General features: G+C 42.4%; 2 protein-coding genes across 2 annotated transcripts in view; one reads left to right on the forward strand and one right to left on the reverse strand.

Moving 5' to 3' along the window:
* The window catches only part of CAPNS1 (calpain small subunit 1), a 38925-nt gene extending 20439 nt beyond the window's left edge, over positions 1–18486 (forward strand). Inside the window, exons 6-10 of the mRNA XM_082264314.1 lie at positions 6112–6180; positions 7176–7254; positions 8983–9099; positions 18016–18074; positions 18161–18486. Of these exons, the coding sequence (XP_082120440.1) occupies positions 6112–6180; positions 7176–7254; positions 8983–9099; positions 18016–18074; positions 18161–18187 (351 nt within the window). The 3' untranslated portion in view covers positions 18188–18486. The remainder of the gene's footprint in view (positions 1–6111; positions 6181–7175; positions 7255–8982; positions 9100–18015; positions 18075–18160) is intronic.
* Positions 1–21761, reverse strand: part of LOC309559345 (cytochrome c oxidase subunit 7A2, mitochondrial-like) — a 361900-nt gene that overhangs the window by 250030 nt on the left and 90109 nt on the right. The gene's annotated exons all lie outside the window — the stretch shown is intronic.

The following is a 21761-nucleotide window of genomic DNA, read 5'->3' on the forward strand; positions in this document are numbered from 1 at the left end:
GGGTTACCCCTAGGAGTCCCTTTATTAAGAAGTGGACTGTTCACCTCCAGTTTCAAGATTAAACAAGTCAACCATGATTCAGGTTGAAGAGTCCCCGGCCTTTAAGGATCCGGCTGACAGGAAGGCGCAGTCTGTGGCCTGCAATATGTACACGCTAAGCTTTTATGCTGTTACCTTGAGGGACAACGGCTCGCCCCGCCTTTGCTGAGCTGGCGGACCAGCTGGTCCAGGGGCTGCAGTTTATCTGTGATGCCTCTTTGGATGCGGCTCCCCTAGTGGCTCGGCTCTCTGTTCAATAGTATTGTCGTGTCTTTTGGCTCAAATGCTGGTCTGCGGACCAGACTTCTAAAAAGTCCTTGACTGATCTCCTCTTTCAAGGGAATTGCCTCTTTGGAGCTACCCTAGATGACATTAAAGGTCTCACAGGGGTGAAGAGTACTTTTCTTGCACAGGCTGCTAAGGAAAAGGAACCTCGATGTAGACGTGGGCCCACCCTCTCGGCTCATAAGAAGTTTTTTCATCCCTAAGGGTCAACTGACAAGGGCTCGAAGCCTTTCAGGGCCTCCTGGAGGATCCAAACGAACCTGGTCTGGCAAGCCAAGAGCGGGCTTCTCCAGACCCACGAACAAGGCTCCTTCAGTATGAAAGTGTGCTCTTACCCATATCGGGTGTGGGGGAAGTCTTAGTTGGTTTCTGGACCCGTGGACTTCCCTGGTACAAGACAAGTGGGTCCACAAAGTCATTTGGTCTGGCTACAAGATCGAGTTTCACTCTCGTCCTCCAGCAAGGTGCTTTCCTAACAACTTGCGCCTATCCCCGGACCATCTACAGGGTCTGTTTGGGGAGGTACAAGACCTGTTGCTTCAAGGGTGATTATTCAGATTCTGACTTCGCAACATTTTCAGGTTTTTTACTCAAACCTGTTTACAGTTCCCAGGAAGGAAAGCAAGGTGCGTCGAATCCTGGAAGCAAAGAATCAAAAAAGGGCGCACCGACCTAGCGCATTATCCTCAATAGAAGGCTTTATTAAAGTAACATTAAAAAATGGCTACTCACAGACGTAGATAAAATAAATCATATCAAGCTCAATTGCTCAAACGTCCGGGTGTAGTCCATACAATCGTTCATAACTGATGAGTTGACGGCTGACGCGTTTCGAGGCCCAGGCTCTTCCTCAGAGCCACTGTGTCATGGCTTTCTCCTTGGTTTATGTAGTGATGTACTGATCCAGTCCCTACCCCTAAGTGGGAGTGTCTCTTCCCCCGGGGGAGTGGCTAGAGTACTACAGCTCTTCCTCTCATGACCTCACTTATTAGTGGTATATAGTGACATAAATCAATCATGCTGATACAAAACAATGCTAAACATATATGCTAAAAATGTATATGTATACATATAGTTAAAATCATGTGCATGAAAATAGGATTAAAATGTAATATAATAAAAGTAAAAACCCTATACATAAAAAACCATATACATAAAAACTACCATGAGCAGATATCACAGACTGATGGAGTTGCTTGCTGAGTGCATATAGAGACACTGTAGGGGCTCCCTGAACCGACAATGGAGGGCAGCTAATGTGATCACTATTGGTAATACTCCCCATAATTTTCCTTTTTTACCTTTGCTGGTCTGCTGTGGTCTGGGCCATAGTCTCACCCACTCCTCTTCATACAATCCCCAAATTCTTTCATCATACAGGAGAGGGAGGGGGGGCGTGGAGAAGATCTGCACCAGACAGGGGGAGTCAAAACGGGGGTGGGGAGCCGATCGATCATTATACACCGGCTCCCGGCTCCGTAGAATGCTAATAGAGGGAGGACTCATGCGGAATATGGAGCCGATCGGTCATTACATGCCGATCACCGGCTCCGTGGAACGCACGCCGTTACATGGCTTCCGGGTTACCGCGATGCGTTCCAGCTGTCGTCACTTCCGCTAACATCACTTCCGCTGACGTCACTTCCCATGAATGGAGATGCTACGTACAGCGAGGTAGTTCGTCTCCATGGTGACCCTCCCTGGCCCTCCATTGGTCCAACGAGCACCAGCACCGCCCCTACTGCACAGCACCATATCCTAATAGATTACATATGAACGATTCCAGTAATCCTATATTTTAGCCTCAATTGTAGCACTGTCCCTTATTCTAGGACCTCCACCCTTAATATGGAACCATTTAAAACCACAATACGTCTCTAATGGACTCGAGAGGATTGTATATGGATATATGTATATTTTACTTGCTTCCTCTTACTATTAGTACTATTGTGGTCCTAGTGCATACATGTGGTGGCGCGCATGATACATACGTACAAGGATCCACACCGGCCATGTGATCACATGCCCATATGCACACACACATGCACGCAGCACCACATATGCACAATATGCATATAGGATGGACAGAGCCCTTCTCTACGTTAATCTGAGTCCAAAAACCGTTGATATGAACACGTGTATAAGAATATGCTGCACTATATATCTAGATAATTGCTCAATATGGTCACGATATAAAACCGACAATTAAAATCAATATAAAGAGTAATTGATAGCTGAGGGGAATGTGTAGGTGTACATATATACCTTCCTTTTGAGGGTTGACCCGAGGATTGACTTTTCCGTCTCTCCAGGGGAAAAAAACCCGTCCTCAAGTCTGGGTGAACCGATATCATCATTCACTGATAGTCACAGGTTCCCGCTAAACCTGCGACTATACGGCTGTTTGCAAACTGGATGGGACCATTGAATTGAAATTGAATCTAGATCATGTTTTTTTATCCTTAGAATTTTCTAAATTTCAATTTTCTAAATTGAATCAGGATCATGTTCTAGTTCGAGTCTCCGGAGCGGCATCCATGGATGTTGTTCTGGAGTCTCGGAAATATATTGTAGGACATGGTCCCATCCAGTTTGCAAACAGCCGTATAGTCGCAGGTTTAGCGGGAACCTGTGACTATCAGTGAATGATGATATCGGTTCACCCAGACTTGAGGACGGGTTTTTTTCCCCTGGAGAGACGGAAAAGTCAATCCTCGGGTCAACCCTCAAAAGGAAGGTATATATGTACACCTACACATTCCCCTCAGCTATCAATTACTCTTTATATTGATTTTAATTGTCGGTTTTATATCGTGACCATATTGAGCAATTATCTAGATATATAGTGCAGCATATTCTTATACACGTGTTCATATCAACGGTTTTTGGACTCAGATTAACGTAGAGAAGGGCTCTGTCCATCCTATATGCATATTGTGCATATGTGGTGCTGCGTGCATGTGTGTGTGCATATGGGCATGTGATCACATGGCCGGTGTGGATCCTTGTACGTATGTATCATGCGCGCCACCACATGTATGCACTAGGACCACAATAGTACTAATAGTAAGAGGAAGCAAGTAAAATATACATATATCCATATACAATCCTCTCGAGTCCATTAGAGACGTATTGTGGTTTTAAATGGTTCCATATTAAGGGTGGAGGTCCTAGAATAAGGGACAGTGCTACAATTGAGGCTAAAATATAGGATTACTGGAATCGTTCATATGTAATCTATTAGGATATGGTGCTGTGCAGTAGGGGCGGTGCTGGTGCTCGTTGGACCAATGGAGGGCCAGGGAGGGTCACCATGGAGACGAACTACCTCGCTGTACGTAGCATCTCCATTCATGGGAAGTGACGTCAGCGGAAGTGATGTTAGCGGAAGTGACGACAGCTGGAACGCATCGCGGTAACCCGGAAGCCATGTAACGGCGTGCGTTCCACGGAGCCGGTGATCGGCATGTAATGACCGATCGGCTCCATATTCCGCATGAGTCCTCCCTCTATTAGCATTCTACGGAGCCGGGAGCCGGTGTATAATGATCGATCGGCTCCCCACCCCCGTTTTGACTCCCCCTGTCTGGTGCAGATCTTCTCCACGCCCCCCCTCCCTCTCCTGTATGATGAAAGAATTTGGGGATTGTATGAAGAGGAGTGGGTGAGACTATGGCCCAGACCACAGCAGACCAGCAAAGGTAAAAAAGGAAAATTATGGGGAGTATTACCAATAGTGATCACATTAGCTGCCCTCCATTGTCGGTTCAGGGAGCCCCTACAGTGTCTCTATATGCACTCAGCAAGCAACTCCATCAGTCTGTGATATCTGCTCATGGTAGTTTTTATGTATATGGTTTTTTATGTATAGGGTTTTTACTTTTATTATATTACATTTTAATCCTATTTTCATGCACATGATTTTAACTATATGTATACATATACATTTTTAGCATATATGTTTAGCATTGTTTTGTATCAGCATGATTGATTTATGTCACTATATACCACTAATAAGTGAGGTCATGAGAGGAAGAGCTGTAGTACTCTAGCCACTCCCCCGGGGGAAGAGACACTCCCACTTAGGGGTAGGGACTGGATCAGTACATCACTACATAAACCAAGGAGAAAGCCATGACACAGTGGCTCTGAGGAAGAGCCTGGGCCTTGAAACGCGTCAGCCGTCAACTCATCAGTTATGAACGATTGTATGGACTACACCCGGACGTTTGAGCAATTGAGCTTGATATGATTTATTTTATCTACGTCTGTGAGTAGCCATTTTTTAATGTTACTTTAATAAAGCCTTCTATTGAGGATAATGCGCTAGGTCGGTGCGCCCTTTTTTGATTCTTTGCTTTCAGTACCGGTGGACTACCCCAGTCCGTTATGGGCAGCAAGACCTAAGCCATCTAAGAAGCCAGTTGTGAGTCCCGGGAGGAGTGTGGTCGAGGGGCCTGGATACCAAGCGCAGGAGGAGGGTGGTCACACCTTATTGTTTTTTGCGTCGAATCCTGGACCTCAAGGTGCTGAACTGCTTGTGCAGGGGCAGAAGTTCAGAATGGAGTCTGTTCGCATGATGGTGGCTTCCCTGCATCAGGGGGATTTTCTTGCCTCTATCGAAATCAAGGATGCTTACCTTCACATTCCAAAATGTGCTGGTCACCAGCACTTCCCCTGCTTTGCCGTGGGAGAGGAGCATTATCAGTTTGTGGTGTTACTCTTTGGTCTCAACTCTGCTCCTTGGGTCTTCACAAAAGTCTTAGCCCCGGTGCTAGAGTTGTTACGAAAACGGGGGGATCGCAGTACTGGGCTACTTGGAGGATCTTCTGCGAGTGGAGTCTGCTACTTCTCTGGTGGAAAACCTGGAAATCACCATACGGACTCTACAGGAGCTCGGCTGGATTCTGAATTTTCAGAAGTGTGCTCTGGTTCCGTCCACAAAGCTGGACTCTGCCTTACCCAGAGTGCTACTCCTTTTGGACAAACTCTAGAAATTGCAGGCTGCAATTCCTCTTCTGCTGTCCAGCAGATGGTCATCCCTCCGGACTTGCATGCGGGTGCTTGGTCTGATGGTGTCTACCTTCTGAGGCGGTTCCGTTTGCACAGTTCCATACGAGGTCCCTGCAAATGGAGAGTCTGACCAAATGGGACAAGTCTCCCCAGCGCTGCTTGGCCCTGCTTCCACCTCACTGGCTGTGTGTGTGAGACTCCCTCTCTCTGCTCTTATTCACATCTATGGATCGAGATTGGACTCAGGTACGTATTAAGGTGACGGTGGGAGAGTAGCACACTGCATGTTTTTTTACCTTAATGGAGTAAATGCATTGGGGTAAAAAAACTTGGGCTTTAGAACCACTTTCATGTTTTAATGTGGAGCCTTTTCTTCATAGTAAATCTTCTCTGCTGCTATTAGATGCTGCCAGTGTTTGTGTTCAAATCTTCTTTCAGCCTACTTCATCTGAGCCTAGGATGTCATAAACCCTCCCTTTCTAGGGGGACGTCATGTAACCTGGATGGCCACGCAAAATGGTTTTTACAAGTTTCTGTGAATGCTGTTTTGGTGCTGCAGTATTTATTTTATATATATATATATATATATATATATATATATATATATATATATATATATATATATATATAATATAATTTTTTACCTAAAATATCCCTTCCTGAAAAGATTGCATGACCCCTTTTATGTTTGGCATATCTATTTGAGTCAACAGCCTTCCCAGACACAAAAAAAAAACATTACTGATTTAATTATGCCTTAACACCACAATGCAGAGTGACAGCACTGGTAAACTGGGCTTCGAAGAGTTCAAATACTTGTGGAATAACATTAAAAAGTGGCAGGTGAGTTTGTGATTGTGATGTAATGCATTATTCTTTGTAAAATATAAAGGTAATAGGATTCGCCGGACAGTACAGCGAAACTACATGTAGACTGCATAAGTCTCTGAACTCCAAAGGAAATTTATTTTATAGAATCCGGTGTATTGTATTGTATTTTATAAGTCTGAACTTAATGACAAATACTGAAAGAAACACATGGCGAGGCGGAGACTGGGATGATGACCTCCATACCTAAGTAAATTAAAGGAGAAGTTGTAGATTTAAAATAAAAACGCACATACTCACCTCTATGCTGCAGCATCAGACCGGTCTCATGTTGGCTCTAAGCTTGAGAACTAAACAATCACATTACCGCTAATTGCTCATTTCTTGGTCTGCTCCAAGAGGAAAGCAATGGCTGTTGGTCACCGCTCTCTGGTCTGCTCCTCTCTACACACTGGAGTGCCGGGCTGGAGAGAGCTGGAGTCGAAGAAAACTGTCATTAGGGGAGCCCGGTGGATCCCGCTATAAGGGGACTCTGGGTCACAGGAGAGCAAAAGTGCACTCCTGTCACACCCAAGGGAAGTTTGCCCAAAAAAGGTTTGGCCATACTTCTCTCTTAAAGTAATATTTGGCAGCAAAAAAAAAAAAAAACTTTATAAACCTTCATGGGTCAATGAGTGACTATGGGTTTCTTTTTTTTTTGTTAGTTTAGTTTCATAGTTAATATGAGATATTGAAATATTGCAAATTTTATGGGAATGTAGTAATTTATTCAGCCAGTTGGTGATGCTCTAGGCTCTTTTTCCTATTATGCAGCCTTTTTTCAGAGAAACTTTCCCCTTTAGCTAGGGTCAGGCCTATGACATTCAGCATATTCCACCTATGTACTGCTCCATATTGGTCCTCCTCCTAACCTCCCATTTCTACCTTAAAAAAAAAAAACAGTGTGTATAGGGCAATGCCAGATCAATGTTTATGGTAATTTCTATCCTGATTTTAATTTTTTTATTCAGGCTGTATATAAGAGATATGATGTTGACCGCTCGGGAACAATTGGCAGTGCTGAACTACCCGGTGCCTTCCAAGCAGCTGGTGAGTAACCATAATGAGCAATTTCAAGTGGCTGTAAACCGCTGGATGGTGTTTTTTTTTTTCTCCTTACCCTGCAAGGTAATGTCATAATGTGCTAGTATGCATCGCATATTAGCACATTATGTTAGACTTGTCTTAAAATGAAGCTCTTTCAGCGCCAAGATGTCAGAGCTGCAGACGCTCCCATCTTCGTCTGTCTTGCTTCCGGATTCGTGGACTCCGGCTCTGTGATTGGCACAAACCACGATGACGTCACTTCCATGTATGTACGTGGGAGCTGCCATTTACGACACGGTGCTCTGAAGGAACAGCCCAGGTGGCTGTTCCTTCAGAGCACATGCACTGGGTGACACAGCAAACCTTCTGGCAATGGCACCATCCTGGAGGAGTTGAACCTCCTCTGCAACCTCTATAGCAGGGGTCTTCAAACTTTGGCCCTGCAGCCATCCAGGAACTACAATTCCAATCATGCCTAGTCTTGTCTGTGAATGTCAGTTTTACAATACCTCATGGGATGTGTAGTTCCACAACAGCTGGAGAGCTGTAGTTTAAGGATCCCTGCTCTATAGGGTCCAGGTATTGCCTCATGCTACCAGTAGTGACAATGACCCTAGCCAAATGCAAAATTAGTGAACAGTTAGAAAAGATGACTAGGAAAATAAAATGTCAGTGGTCTCCACCTGTAAAACCATTCCCGTTTTGGAGGTTATCTTTTTGTTGCCCATCTAGTGCAATCGTTAACTTCATTACCAAAGCAGCTGAAACTGTATTCCAACCCCCTACTTATCTGACCAGATCAATATCCCAGGAGTGTAATTGACCTGATGCTATACTCTGATTAAAAGTGATCCTTTAATTTGTGTGTGTGTATAATATTTATTATGAAAATGTAAATGCTCAGGTCCTAAATGGCTAAAAGCTTCATATATGCAACCTTAGACACTTCGTTATTGCCTCTTGTTAACCCTTTCTTATAGCAAACTATTGCTTAAAAAAAATGGGGATTCCGATTTGCCGATCCTTCTCTGGCCAATCCCCTACTCGATCCTGCAGATTTGCCAACCCTTATTTGCTAAAATAGCTACTCTAGAGCATGTGGCTATATAGTGCCAATATATGGCAGATACATCTGAAGGTGAAAACCACTCTGGATCAAAATCAAGTTGTGCACATCCCACGCTGGGAAAAATTTAAAAGACAATTTTTTTTTTTCCCAGGTAACTATTGTATTATTTTGGAGCGTAGAAAGCATTGCACCCGCGATCAGCAGATCACTTATAGGATGCAGGACTCCTGCAGACTGCCACTGTGAACTGCATGCCCCTATATCGTACTGGCAAGCAGTTTCACACTGATAGGAAGAATTAATGAACTACCTAGAGCGCTTAACAGCGCCGTGGTAGTAAAGTTGAAGAGGGTGGACAGCATTAAGAGATAAAAATAGTTCTCTGTGCAAGTAACCAGGTAGTTCCCAAAAGAACCCACCAGACTAATCCTCATATAAGAAAAAAATATAGTGTGTGTGTGTGTGTGTGTGTGTATGTATGTATGTATGTATGTATATGTGTATATATATATATATATATATATATATATATATATATATATATATATATATATATATATATATATATATATAATATGTGTGTATATATAATATGTGTGTATATATGTATATGTAATAATTAAGAAAAAATGGTGTGGTTTTTTTTTTTGTTTTTTTTACAGGTTTCCAGTTAAGTGGTGAGCTCTATCAGATGATCATTCGACGTTATTCTGATGAGAAGGGAGAAATGGATTTTGATAACTTCATCTGCTGTCTGGTGCGACTAGATGCCATGTTCCGTAAGTGATCAAAATGTACTGTTCTTCCTGACTTTAATGTTTAAACTAGAGATTGATCGATTATCGGCAACACTGATATATCGGGGGCTGATATGCACTTTCCCCGATATATCGGAATCGGCCCCTGAGGTTACCAATATTGCCGCTATTTCAAAAAGTGCTGTACCGGCGTGATGCCTGCAGCTAGAGGCATCACCCCGGTACCGGCATCCATAGCTGATGTTCGGCTGACTTGTAATGACAACTGATGCAGCTGAGAAGCCGCTTGGCTGTCATTACTAGGAATGGGAGGGGACATCTCCCCCCTCCTGCCGCCTTCCACGGCTCACCTGGGTCTCCCGCCCGCCGCTGAAGAGAAGACCCAGTGTAGCATGAAGAGGTGTCCCGGTGAAAGCTGGTATCCCTGCCGCAAGTGCGCATGCGCCGATCTCCATGTAAAAAAACCCGGAAGTGATGTCATGACATCACTTCTGGGTACTCGGCGCAGAATTAAAAAAACTGACCGCATTTAAAACAGCCAAACTTGGTGTTTTCAATGCACAGGAGGGGTTTGGGGTCTTTTTAGACCCCCCCCAGATCACTCCACAAGGAGTACCTGAAGAAAAAAAAATACATTTTTTTTACATGTCCGAAAATATCGGCCGATACCTATATCCGATGACCAAAGTATCGGCATTAAAAAAACGATATTGGTCGATCACTAGTTTAAACCTCCTATATTTACAGGAAGTGGTATTCTGCTTCTGCTATTCCCTTTTTCCTTTAAAGAGAACCAGTCTTCCGTGTATTAGGAGTACAAAATTTCTAGCACACTGTGCAAACCCCAAATTGTCATCCAAGTCATTGTTGTTTTTATAGCGGCTCCCTGCATCCTACAATACAAAGTGTGTACCTTTCCATGAGTCTTCTCTGCTTCACATTGTGCGATTCCATAGAGAAAGTGGCTATTGCAAGCACCAGGTGCGCAGCCAGGTACAGGTCCCCTGGGGTGTGTTTGCATTCTCCGCAGTGATACTGCCTGCCCAACGTTACAGAGGAGTTTAATTTTTGCCTTGGCATGTGTACAGCTCTGAGCAGCTGTATGCCCTTGTTCAGGTGGGTGGTTGGGGTAGTAAAAAACCACAGGCTCAACCACCTGATTTTACTGCCCCCTGGCTACCTGTGTGAATGAGCCCCAGTAAAGATAAAGCATAAATAATCTAAAAAATATGTTTGTACTTAAATCTAAACCGATACAAATACATATAGTAGAGCTGTACGATTCTGGATAAAATGAGATCATGATCTTTTTGCTTAGAATAAAGGTCACGATTCTTTCATGATTCTCGTAACATCATCTTTCACATTATACAAAAAAAAAAAGGGGCTAATGGGGCATACACACTATACTATTGTCTTTTTTCCTTTAGATTTACCAAAACCATATAATAGGTTAAATCTAAATTTCAATTTGTATGCAATCAGGCCAGCCCTTGCAGTAAATAGTTGAAGGTAAATCTAAAGGAAATCTAACAATAAAAGTTGTATAGTGTGTATCCAGCTTAACTTTTTTTACGTTCTTTTTTTTTTTTTTTTTTTTTTTTATTCATTAAAGTATATATTTTTTTTTTTTTTGCAAAAAATTGCATTTGAAAGACCGCAAATACAGTGTGACATAACATTTTGCAACGACCACCATATTATTTTCTAGGTCTAGGGCAGGGGTGGGGAACCTTTTTTTCTGCCGAGGGCCATTTGGGTATTTTAAAATCATTCGGGGGCCGTACAAAATTATCAACTTAAAAATGTGCCTGTTTTATATTTGGTCAAACATTTCATTACCTCACCCCTAATGTGATGGCTGCAACTGCTTCTCTCTGGTGAGGTGTGTGATGTTAGCTGGTATTGATGATGTTGCTACTGGAAACTGGTTTTCCAGGTTTGCCCCCCTTAATGCAGGGTGATTAGTGCCCCCATCAATGCAGAGTGATTAGTGCACCCCCTTAATGCAGAGTGATTAATGCCCCACTCTGTGTGTAATCAGGAGGCGCTCCCCCTCCCCTTCCCCCCTGGAGGCAGTCCAATGGCAGGGCCGGATCAGATGGCTTCGGGGGCCGCAGGTTCCCCACCCCTGGTCTAGGGTCTCTGCTAAAAAAAAAAAAAAAAAATGTTTATAATGGTTTAGTGGGGTTCTAAGTAATTTTCTATAAAAAAAATACAGATTTTTAACTTGTAAGCAACAAATGTCAGAAAAAGGCTTAGTCTTTTTAAGTGGTTAAACTGACATTAATTCCCTTGCTCTAAAACAGCCTTTCTCAACCTTTTCAACACAGAGGAACCCTTGCAATAAAGTTCTGGTCTCAGGGAACCCCTGCTAAAAATCTACAACTCATGACACATTAGTGTGACAGTCAGTGGAAGAATGCTCCTTACTCTTGTCGTCATTGGGAAGAATTACCCCCTTACAGATAACTAAAAGGAACAATGGTGTCATTGGAAACTTATCTGAGAGGCAGAAATTGCCCATTGCTCAAGGAACCCCTAAGCAACCCCAGGAGGAACCTTGCTCTAAAATAACAAAATGATACATTGTAAAACATGTTTATAGTTATCTCCCAGCCTTAGCAATGTTGATAAACATTTGCTGGAGGCTTTTTTTTAGGCTCCGTTCACATCTAGGCGTTTTGGGGCGTTTTGGGGAGTTTTTCTGCTCTAGGATCAGCTCTCAAAACGCCCAACAAGACAAATCCTATTCATTTCAATGGCCCCTGTTCACATCTGAGCGTTTTGACGCTGTAAGCAAAACGCCCAACGCTCAAAGTACATGAGCTTCTTTTTGGGCAGATTACAGGCGTTTTCCATTGGTATCTATTCAATCAAAAAACGCCTGTAAATCGCGGTAAAAAACGCACGAAAACGCTAAGCTCAGGTGTGAATGTAGCCTTACAGCTGTGACTGAGCAGAGAACAGCTCTGCTTTGTATGAATCGAGGAAATGCCGAATTAATATCACGAAAGGGGGTAAATCGAGATTTCGAATTTTTTTTATTTTTTTTTAAACAATTTAATTGTGTAGCTCTAAAATGTAGGTTATGTCCAAGTTAGTCCTTGATTTTCAGTGTTCAGTGCATCTCGCATGCTCCAAAATTAAAATATAAATCAAATAAAGTGCTCCACTCCACCATGTCCAAAGAAACACCCTGCACTCACCAGACTGAATTGACGACTTGTATGAACAAAGTCAAATAGCGCTTGCAATATACATCTCCGGTCCAGAGATGAAGACTGGGAACACTGTGCTATCAATCAAGGAAATGGCCAAGGAATGCTGTTTTCCACTATCACTCCAACTGGTATTTCTTTGCCTCTTTGTGAGCTACCAGACCTACACTATTATCAAAAGTATTGGAACGCCTATCTTTACACGCACATGAACTTTAACGGCATCCCAGTCTTAGTCCATAGGACTCAATATTGAGTTGGCCCACCCTTTACAGCTATAACAGCTTCAACTCTTCTAAGAAGGCTGTCCACAAGGTTTAGGAGTGTCTATGGGAATGTTTGACCATTCTTCCAGAAGCGTATTTGTGAGGCCTTAATACATCCTGTACAGGGAATAAACTTTGCGTTCTGTGCTGTTTATAATGGAACAGAAAAGTAGTGCAAGTGGCAGGCCCCACATTAACCGAGCTGATCAACCTGTTTCAAGTCCATCTCCACCACCACAGTGTTTGGGAAAATCCATCCATCCATGTGTAATGGCAAACACAGGTGTACACAAGATTACAGGCGCGCAGTGTCTATTGTAATATATTATGGACAAAAATATATGCAGCAGTGGCGGCTCCTGGGCGCTGTGAATACAGGAGTGTATTTTGCTGTATGGCCATATGCCTTTATTTACGTTCATGTGCATATAGCATAATAGTGTGTATTTTGGATTTGGCACTGTTCACCTCAAATGTGCATGTCCTGTACAGCTGTAGAACTGGTTTTGCATAACTTCTCCTTCATTGAAAGTCCAGAGTTCAAACCAGAGAGCTTCATGACAGTCTCTAGGTGTGTCTGAGCAAAGCTGTACTGGCTATGGTTGAGCACAGCCTGGAATATTCTATGCCATCTGTGGTACTATATGCCATCTGTGGTACTATATGCCATCTGTGGTACTATATGCCATCTGTGGTACTATATGCCATCTGTGGTACTATATGCCATCTGTGGTACTATATGCCATCTGTGGCTTTTTCTGTAATTGTCTTCACAGTGGCTGTTAATACAGATAGTTTGCCTCGAAGGCACGAGGTGTGTATACATCTCCTTGGGGTAGTTAACCACTTAAGCCCCGGAAGATTTTACCCCCTTCCTGACCAGGGGGTATTTTGCGATTCGGCACTGCGTGACTTTAACGGACAATTGCGCGGTCGTGCGACGCTGTACCTAAACGAATTTGACGTCCTTTTTTTCCCACAAACAGAGCTTTCTTTTAGTGGTATTTGATCACCTGTGCGATTTTTTTTTTTTGATCATGCGCTATAAACAAAAAAAGAGCATCAATTTTGCAAAAATAACAATATTTTTCAAATTTTTTTTATATGAAATTCCCCCCCAAAAAAAAGTAAAAAATCAAAATTTTTTAAAATTTTCGGCCAATTTGTTTTATGCTACCTATGTTTGGTAAAAAAAATCGCAAAAAGCGTATTTTGATTGGTTTGCGCAAAAGTTATCGCGTTTACTAACAAAGGGAAAGATTTTTGGGTTTTTTTTTTTTTGCGGTACTGCGACATTGCGGCGGACAGATCGGACCCTTGACTGACATTTTTGACACTTTTGCGGTTACCAGTGACACTTCTACAGTAATCAGTGCTAAAAATATGCACTGTTACTGTAAAAATACACTGGCAGTGAAGGGGTTAACTTTATTTGAGAGGGAGGGGCTGTGTGTGTCCCTAGGGGCATGATTCTAACTGTGATTGGCTGTGGCTTGAGGTGTAGTTACACTGATCAACGGTTCTACATAGTAGAACCATATGATAAGTGTTTCTACACAGGGAGAACTGACAGGCAGCTTGTTTACACAAGCTGCCTGCCTTTCTCCCTCTCCCCCGCCGATCGCCAAGTGACCAGCGGACATCGGGTCCGCCGGTCACACGCGCGGGGGGGTCCGTGACCGCGCGGTAGCGCGGTGCGCGCTCGCTCGCTCGCACCCCAGACCCTCCCAGGCTAGTGACGTACCGATACGTCACTCTGCCTGTGAGGGGCTGACCGCCGCCGTATATAGTCGTGCGGCGGTCGGCAAGTGGTTAAAGAGGAGTTCCAGCCTGGGGGGGGGGGGGGGGGGGGGGGAATTCAATATAAGGACAGGGGCAAACAAGGAGAAGCGATCTGCCACAGAAAGAGAATTGTCTAGCTAACTCCATCCATAATATAATATGGTAAAAGAAAAGGGAGGAATTTGGGACTTTAATTGAGTGTAGCTAGACGTATATGTATGGTAATGGTGTAATAAACTTATGTCCTCATACGGCTCCAAAAATGGGGACCCATGAAGGACTGGCAATATATATATGTTAAATAATGTTTGATAATGTGGCATATAATAATTCTATAAGTCATAAATAATCTGTTCAGTCATGGTAAATGCAAACAATATTGAATATAGGGAATATATCTCAAGTCCAAAGTCATTATAACAAATAACATATTTATTGTGGAAACCATTTCTCTATAGGTACACAACTTTAACATATAAAACTTCATATAGCCCAGAAAATGGGGACCCATAGAGGGTTAACACATAACCAAATATCTGATTTATCTCATCTGACATGATATACCTAGATAGTAATACAAACTGCACATACAGGTCATATGCATAAGAGAACATACATAGATATATACAACTTATTAACATAACCAAAAACATTCATATTAGAGATAAAATCAACTCGGTATAGAACTGTCAATCTCTTAAAGTGCATAATCTTGGGAGCACCGGGGGTGTGCATAAAATAAGTGGTTGTCAGTCAGTTATATAGGGTATGAATGAGGTTGTCTGAGTGATTTGTCGGCTCAATGCGTTTCGTGGACCTCCGTCCTCTCATCAGGAGCATTAAAATATTCCTCTTTAACTAGTGTCATCAATCCAAGAGCAGTCCAGTCTGGTACGGAGAGACAAAGGCTGATCCAAGGGACGCCTGACCCGGGGCTGAAGCATGGATTGCAGCCCGCACACATAGGGGCAATAGGGAGGAAGGGACCCAAAACGAAATTATAATACTGAACAAACCAATAGGAAGGCTCTAAGAAAGTTACTCCGCAAAGTATTGGTCACAGATCATTGAAGCCAAAGGCAGTCGGAGAGTAAAGGGACCAGAGAACGTAAGACAGGTCCGACCACACCAATATGTCCTGAAGCGAGCAGGAGCAAAAGCCATATGTTAAAGTTGTGTACCTATAGAGAAATGGTTTCCACAATAAATATGTTATTTGTTATAATGACTTTGGACTTGAGATATATTCCCTATATTCAATATTGTTTGCATTTACCATGACTGAACAGATTATTTATGACTTATCGAATTATTATATGCCACATTATCAAACATTATTTAACATATATATATTGCCAGTCCTTCATGGGTCCCCATTTTTGGAGCCGTATGAGGACATAAGTTTATTACACCATTACCATACATATACGTCTAGCTACACTCAATTAAAGTCCCAAATTCCTCCCTTTTCTTTTACCTCAATATAAGGACACTTGCCTGTCCAGGGAGCCCGCCGTGTCGGCACCCGAAGCCGATCCACCCATCGGCTCCGGGTGCAGGTGCCGGCATCTTCACTAAGGGAAACGGAAAGTGGTGCCTTGCAGCTTTACAGCCTGTTTCCCACTGCGCATGTGTGAGTCGCGCTGCACTTTCTGAATGTCATGCTGTCTTCTGGGACCTGTGTGCCTCCCAGAAGGCTGGGGGGAGCACGAGGAGGGGCCGGAAATTGCATAGATCGCCACACAGATTGTCGCAATCTTTCCCAGAAGTGGGAGCAGGTACACTGTTTTGACAGGCATCCCCCAAAAGGTGACAAATGTGTTTTTTTTTTTTGGTGAAAATAACCCAAATCAGTGTATATTACTTAGTCTCTAGGAAAGTTTTTATAAAGAGTCCATAAACTATGGTGTATGTGTATCTGAAAATCAATCAGTCTAATTTCTTGAGGCCCACAAAATGCCAAGACAGTACAAATGACCCCCAAATTACCGCTTTTTGTAAAATAGACAGTCCAGACAGTTTTTTAAAAAAAAAATTTATAAAGGCACCGACCAGAGCATTGTAACCCTCTACTACTCTAGGAGGTGATCAGGTGGTGTTTTTTTTTTTTTTTTCATTCAGTATGATTGCCCACAGTTAATCACATAGTACTGATGAGCTGTGATTGGCCCTGTCTGTCCCATGTGATCACTGTGACCAATCACAGTTAGCAACACAATTGTACACAATGGATGGCATAAAAGGAAGCCATCCATTGTGTACAGTTGTCATGTGATCTGCTGTGATTGGTCACAACGATCACATGGTACTGGCAGTGGGCTGTTTCATTGATCAGTCATTGGCTGTGTCTGATGGATACAGCCAGTTACTGATCACAGCACAGCATGATCAGGGAGGACGTCATATGACATCTATCTAGATCACCAAAATTTGTTAATATATACATTTTTTTTTTAGTTTTACTTTTTTTTTTGTGAGGGACTTTCAGCTAGTGATCCTGCCAGTAACGCACTTCATGTCCTACATTTACAGCACTCGCTTGCCATACTTTTGGAGAAGTTGTCACCCTGGAACAGGACTACTAACACCTCCCTCTATCTTCTCCATAACCTGGGAGGTGTTCTGTAGTCCACAGAGAGCTGGGAACCTGATAATGGTGCAACAGAGCGTGCAGGAAGTTAATAAGCTCACAGGATTTCTGGCAGGGTCAGCTGATTTTTCTATGCACCTTTCAAACAAATTTTAAACACTTCTTTTTTTTTTTAAATGTTCTATTTGACAGACCATATAAGAACAAATAAAGAGATGTTGATTGTTTTGGGTTTACATACCTATTATGGCCTATTCAGACCACTGGGTGTGCGTATGGTGCAAATAATGGGTGCGCTGCTGTGGGTCATGAACCTGCACTGGTTTACATTGAAAAAACAGATCGCGTTTACACTTTTTTTTTTTTTATCTATATTGAAAGTTTATCTATATTGAAAGTTGACAGACTCTTAAAGAGGAAGTAAACCCTCCTTGCAAGTTGTACCTATAGGTAAGCGTTTAGGAGATATTTACCTTACATGCAGCCAGTGACGTCACTGGCGCATGCGCTCTGAAGGAACGGCCGCTGGTGCGGTTCCTTCAGAGCCCCGTGCCGTGACCGTTGGCTCCCGTGCGCGGGAGTGACGTCACCACGGCTCCGGCCAATCAGATGGCCGGATGCCGCGATCCCGGAAGACGGGCAACTGAACATGTCGCCGTCATAGAGGTAAGCGGGCGGCACGGCAGGGGCTCGTTCTAAGGTAAGTATTTCAGAATGAGCTAGTATGCGATGCATACTAGCTCATTATGGGTTTCTCTTTCAGGGTGAAAAAAAAAATTGGGTTTACAACCTCTTTAAGTCTGCTCAGTTTCCTCCCACACTCCAAAGGCATGCTGGCAGGTGAATTGGCTCCTGTCTAAATTGGCTGAAATATCCCCACTTAATTCAACTTGTTGCACAACCGTGTGTTGCCATGCATTGTAACATTTTGTGGTGTGTTGCGGTTGCATAACATAACACTGAATTTTTTTGCTTTGTATAGTGTAAAAATGGAAGTTACAGTGAGTAGAAGCTTTAACATATCAATGTAGGTGATTGGGGTTAGATCTGCTGTTCATGGTTCACCTTGATGTTGCAGGTGCTTTTAAAGCTTTGGATAAAGACGGAGATGGGAGGATTAAAGTGACCATCCAAGAGGTGAGTGTGTGTGTCAGGTCCTCTGATGTATGGTGTACTGTTGTATTTTCCTGTGTACTCACTGTCTTATTATCGGACTCTTTCAGTGGCTGCAGCTAACCATGTACTCATGAAAGGGAACGAGATCTGCCGTCTGGAGCTGTGAAAAAAAATAAAAAACTTTTCTCCCTTCTGTCCTTGCTGTATACAGGCCAGATTTTTATACACTGTACTGTGCTCAGTACATCTCCCTCCTTTGTAAACTTCAGTATCAGAAATTTTACACTTTGTTATTGGATCACTGTAGTTGGATTAACGAGGATGTGAAGGTGCATCCTGGATGGCTGACACCATTTTCTGTGTGATGCTTTTTGCTGTGTCAAGTATATGCGCTGGAATGCAAAGACAATGATATTAAAACAGATTTAAGGAACCAAGTTGTCTATTTACCTGTGTCCTATTTAGAATTGTCCTAAAGTATATGTGGACCCTCACCTTGTAAAACAACCCAATTCAGTTTAAAATGGGCAAAATATTTGTGTGCATATAAAAAAAAAGGGGGGGATTTATAAACTGATCACTTTACTTCTGCTCTCAGCTGCTTAAGGAGCTGGGGGGGGGGGGGGGGGAGAGAAACGGTAGCACACAGTTTATAGTTCAGAAGGGTGGGGGGAGTGTCAGCATAAGCCTGATCATTGGAGGAGAGTAGGCTCTCAGCACAGCCAGAAAAGTGACCAGGCTTTGCATGCTTAGTGTGGTCAGTTTTGAAAAGGAAGGCAGAAGGACTGGCAGGAACACCAGGGATTTCACACAAAGGAAGCAATACAAAGAGAACATGATACTTTCTCATACAAGTACATGGTACAGCAGGCATATATCAGGAATATGAAATGTTGGGTTTACATATTCTCACCCTTCCAACCAAATTTGAGAAATCCTAATGTATGGATTTATATCCCCATTCCGTTGCATACCTAAAAAATAATTATACATATTCCCACCCTTGCAGCCAAATTTGAGAAATCCCAATGTATATTTTAATTCCCATTCACGGTGCACACCTAAAAATATAATTATAAAAATATTTCTTACCTTTTTTTTTCATTTGGAGCAGGACTATACATATGAATTTTTAGGCAGCTTCTGTTTAGGCTTATTGTGGGGACAGATGGGTTAGGAAGTGCATTAACGTACATTGAGGGGAATTCTAGATCAGACAATATCTGGAGGAGCTGCACATGGCACCCAGTCTGCTTCTAGCTTTCATTTTCAAAGCTTAACTGAACAAGCTGAAGTTAAAAGCTGATTAGTTACTGTGCACAGCTACACCAGATTCTGTCTGCTCCAGTTTTAGCGAATATAACCCAAGCCCTAATATCTATAATAATTTAAGACTAAATAAACTAAACTAAAACTGCATGTTTAGTTTACAACTGATAATAAAGATGTGCCAGCACAGTACAAACAAGGTTAATTATGGAAAACTCCCCAGCCCCCTTCCTTCACAATTCATAAACGGGGAAGACTTCAGTTTTGGAGTCTTCAGAAAAGAGCAAATAAAAAGGTAAGCAGCAATTTTAATGCGTTTTGTTATGCAAAAGTTTGTGTTGTCCCAATTTGGCTGCAAAGGTAGAAATACACTTTTAAAAGAAAAATACATATAGCCAAAATTTTTACAAAAAGATCAGCAATCGTGGCCTATCGTTTCTTTGGTAATTGCAGTCATTAACCCAGGTCAATTGTACAGATCTGAAGTTCTGCCGATTGCTGCATATTTTTTTTTTTTTTATTTTAGGCAGTAGCTTAAATTAAAAAAAAAAGCCACTGGATCCGTAGGACAGTCAGGGAACTATCTTTTTAAGGTAAAGTTCAACATATTTTTCATTTCAAAGGTTTTCTTTTGGCCAAGTCCAACTTTTAAAAAATAAATGTACCTATATTTACAGGAAAAAATTTGCATTTTTTATTTTATTTTTTCCTAGGAACATGCAATGCATTGCACCCACAATCAGTCGCATGGCACCGTGATAATAAATACTAATACGGGTGTAACATATTGCAAAAGGTAGAGTTGGCCTTAAACGTGGACAATTGAATGCCATTAATAAGAAAAAAAAATCACTGCTTTTGAGCTCTTTGTTGTAATCTAAAGCTTTGGCACCCCAGTTCACATGGTCTTTTGGCTACCAGAATCATTGTCCATTGTCAGTGTGCCATTTTTTATTTAAAGGCTACAGGTATTTATTTTTAAATCGGGCAGTCTGTCTGACAGACTTGCAGTGACCGGAGGATCGGTAAAGCAAATTTGATATGCAACACTACTAAACAGAAAGCAGAATAACCAAATGGGGCTTCCTCCATGTACATGTTCTATAGTCTGTCCATAGAAACAAGCAGTTTAATAAGTTAACCCTAAATAAGATGTACACCAAGTTAATCTGTTGCATACAGGTGCGTCTCCTAAAATTAGAATATCATCAAAAAGTTAATTTATTTCAGTAATTAAATTCAAAAAGTGAAACTCATATTTTATATAGATGTGTTACACACAGAGTGATACATTTCAAGCATTTCTTTCATTTAATTTTGATGATTATGGCTTATAGCTAGTGAAAACCCCAAATTCGGTATCTCAGAAAATTAGAATATTACATAAGACCAATAAAAAAAAAAAAAAAGATTTCTTAATACAGAAATGTTGGTTTACTGAAAAGTATGTCCATGTACAGTATAGTATGCACTCAATACTTGGTCGCGGGTCCTTTTGCAAACAATTACTGCATCAATGTGGCGTGGCATGGAGGTGATCAGCCTGTGGCACTGCTGAGGTGTTATGGAAGCCCAGGTTGCTTTGATAGCGGCCTTCAGCTCGTCTGCATTGTTAGATCCGGTGTCTCATCTTCCTCTTGACAATACCCCACAGATTCTCTATGGGGTTTAGGTCAGGCGAGTTTGCTGGCCAATCAAGCACAGTGATACCATGATCATTAAACCAGCTATTGGTACTTTTGGCAGATTGGGCAGATGCCAAGTCCTGCTGGAAAATTAAATCGGCATCTCCATAAAGCTGGTCAGCAGAGGGAAGCATGAAGTGCTTTAGAATTTTCAACACCAGCAGATAACATGGCTCCCCAAATCATCAGTGACTGTGAAAACTTCACACTGGACCTCATACAAATTGGAATCTGCACCTCTCCACACTTCCTCCAGACTCTGGGAGCTTGATTTCCAAATTAAATTCAAAATTTTCCATAATCCGTGATGATTTGGCTATCCCTCCTCTCCCCTAAAGCTGCCATTGGGAGTAAACCACGTGACTAGACTGGAGCACCCCCTGAGAATAGGTAAATATATACATCTTCCTTCTACAGGTTAGTTAGTGTAGGAGTTACAAGGGAGGTGGGAACCATTTTAAGCTTGGATCCTGGAATTCCAATGTTCCAGCCTAGTCTACAGCAGATTGACGGCCAGGGGGTGCTTTACTATTATGACTGGACTTCATCTGATCTCCTATACATCGCGCAGTGCGGCCATCAGTGGTGAGCTCTGTCCCTCCACAGTGCATCACCAATCACGGTAAAGAGCCAATGCTGTAGGCTCTTTACCATGTAATCAGCTGTCCAATCACAGCTGATCACATGTAAACCTATGCCGCCAGTTATCGGTATTTCCTTTCCTCAGTGCTGTCAGTGTCTGAGGAAAGGAAAG

Source organism: Pelophylax lessonae (genome assembly GCF_965119305.1).
Source record: "Pelophylax lessonae genome assembly, chromosome: 7".
Taxonomy (NCBI): Eukaryota; Metazoa; Chordata; class Amphibia; order Anura; family Ranidae; genus Pelophylax; species Pelophylax lessonae.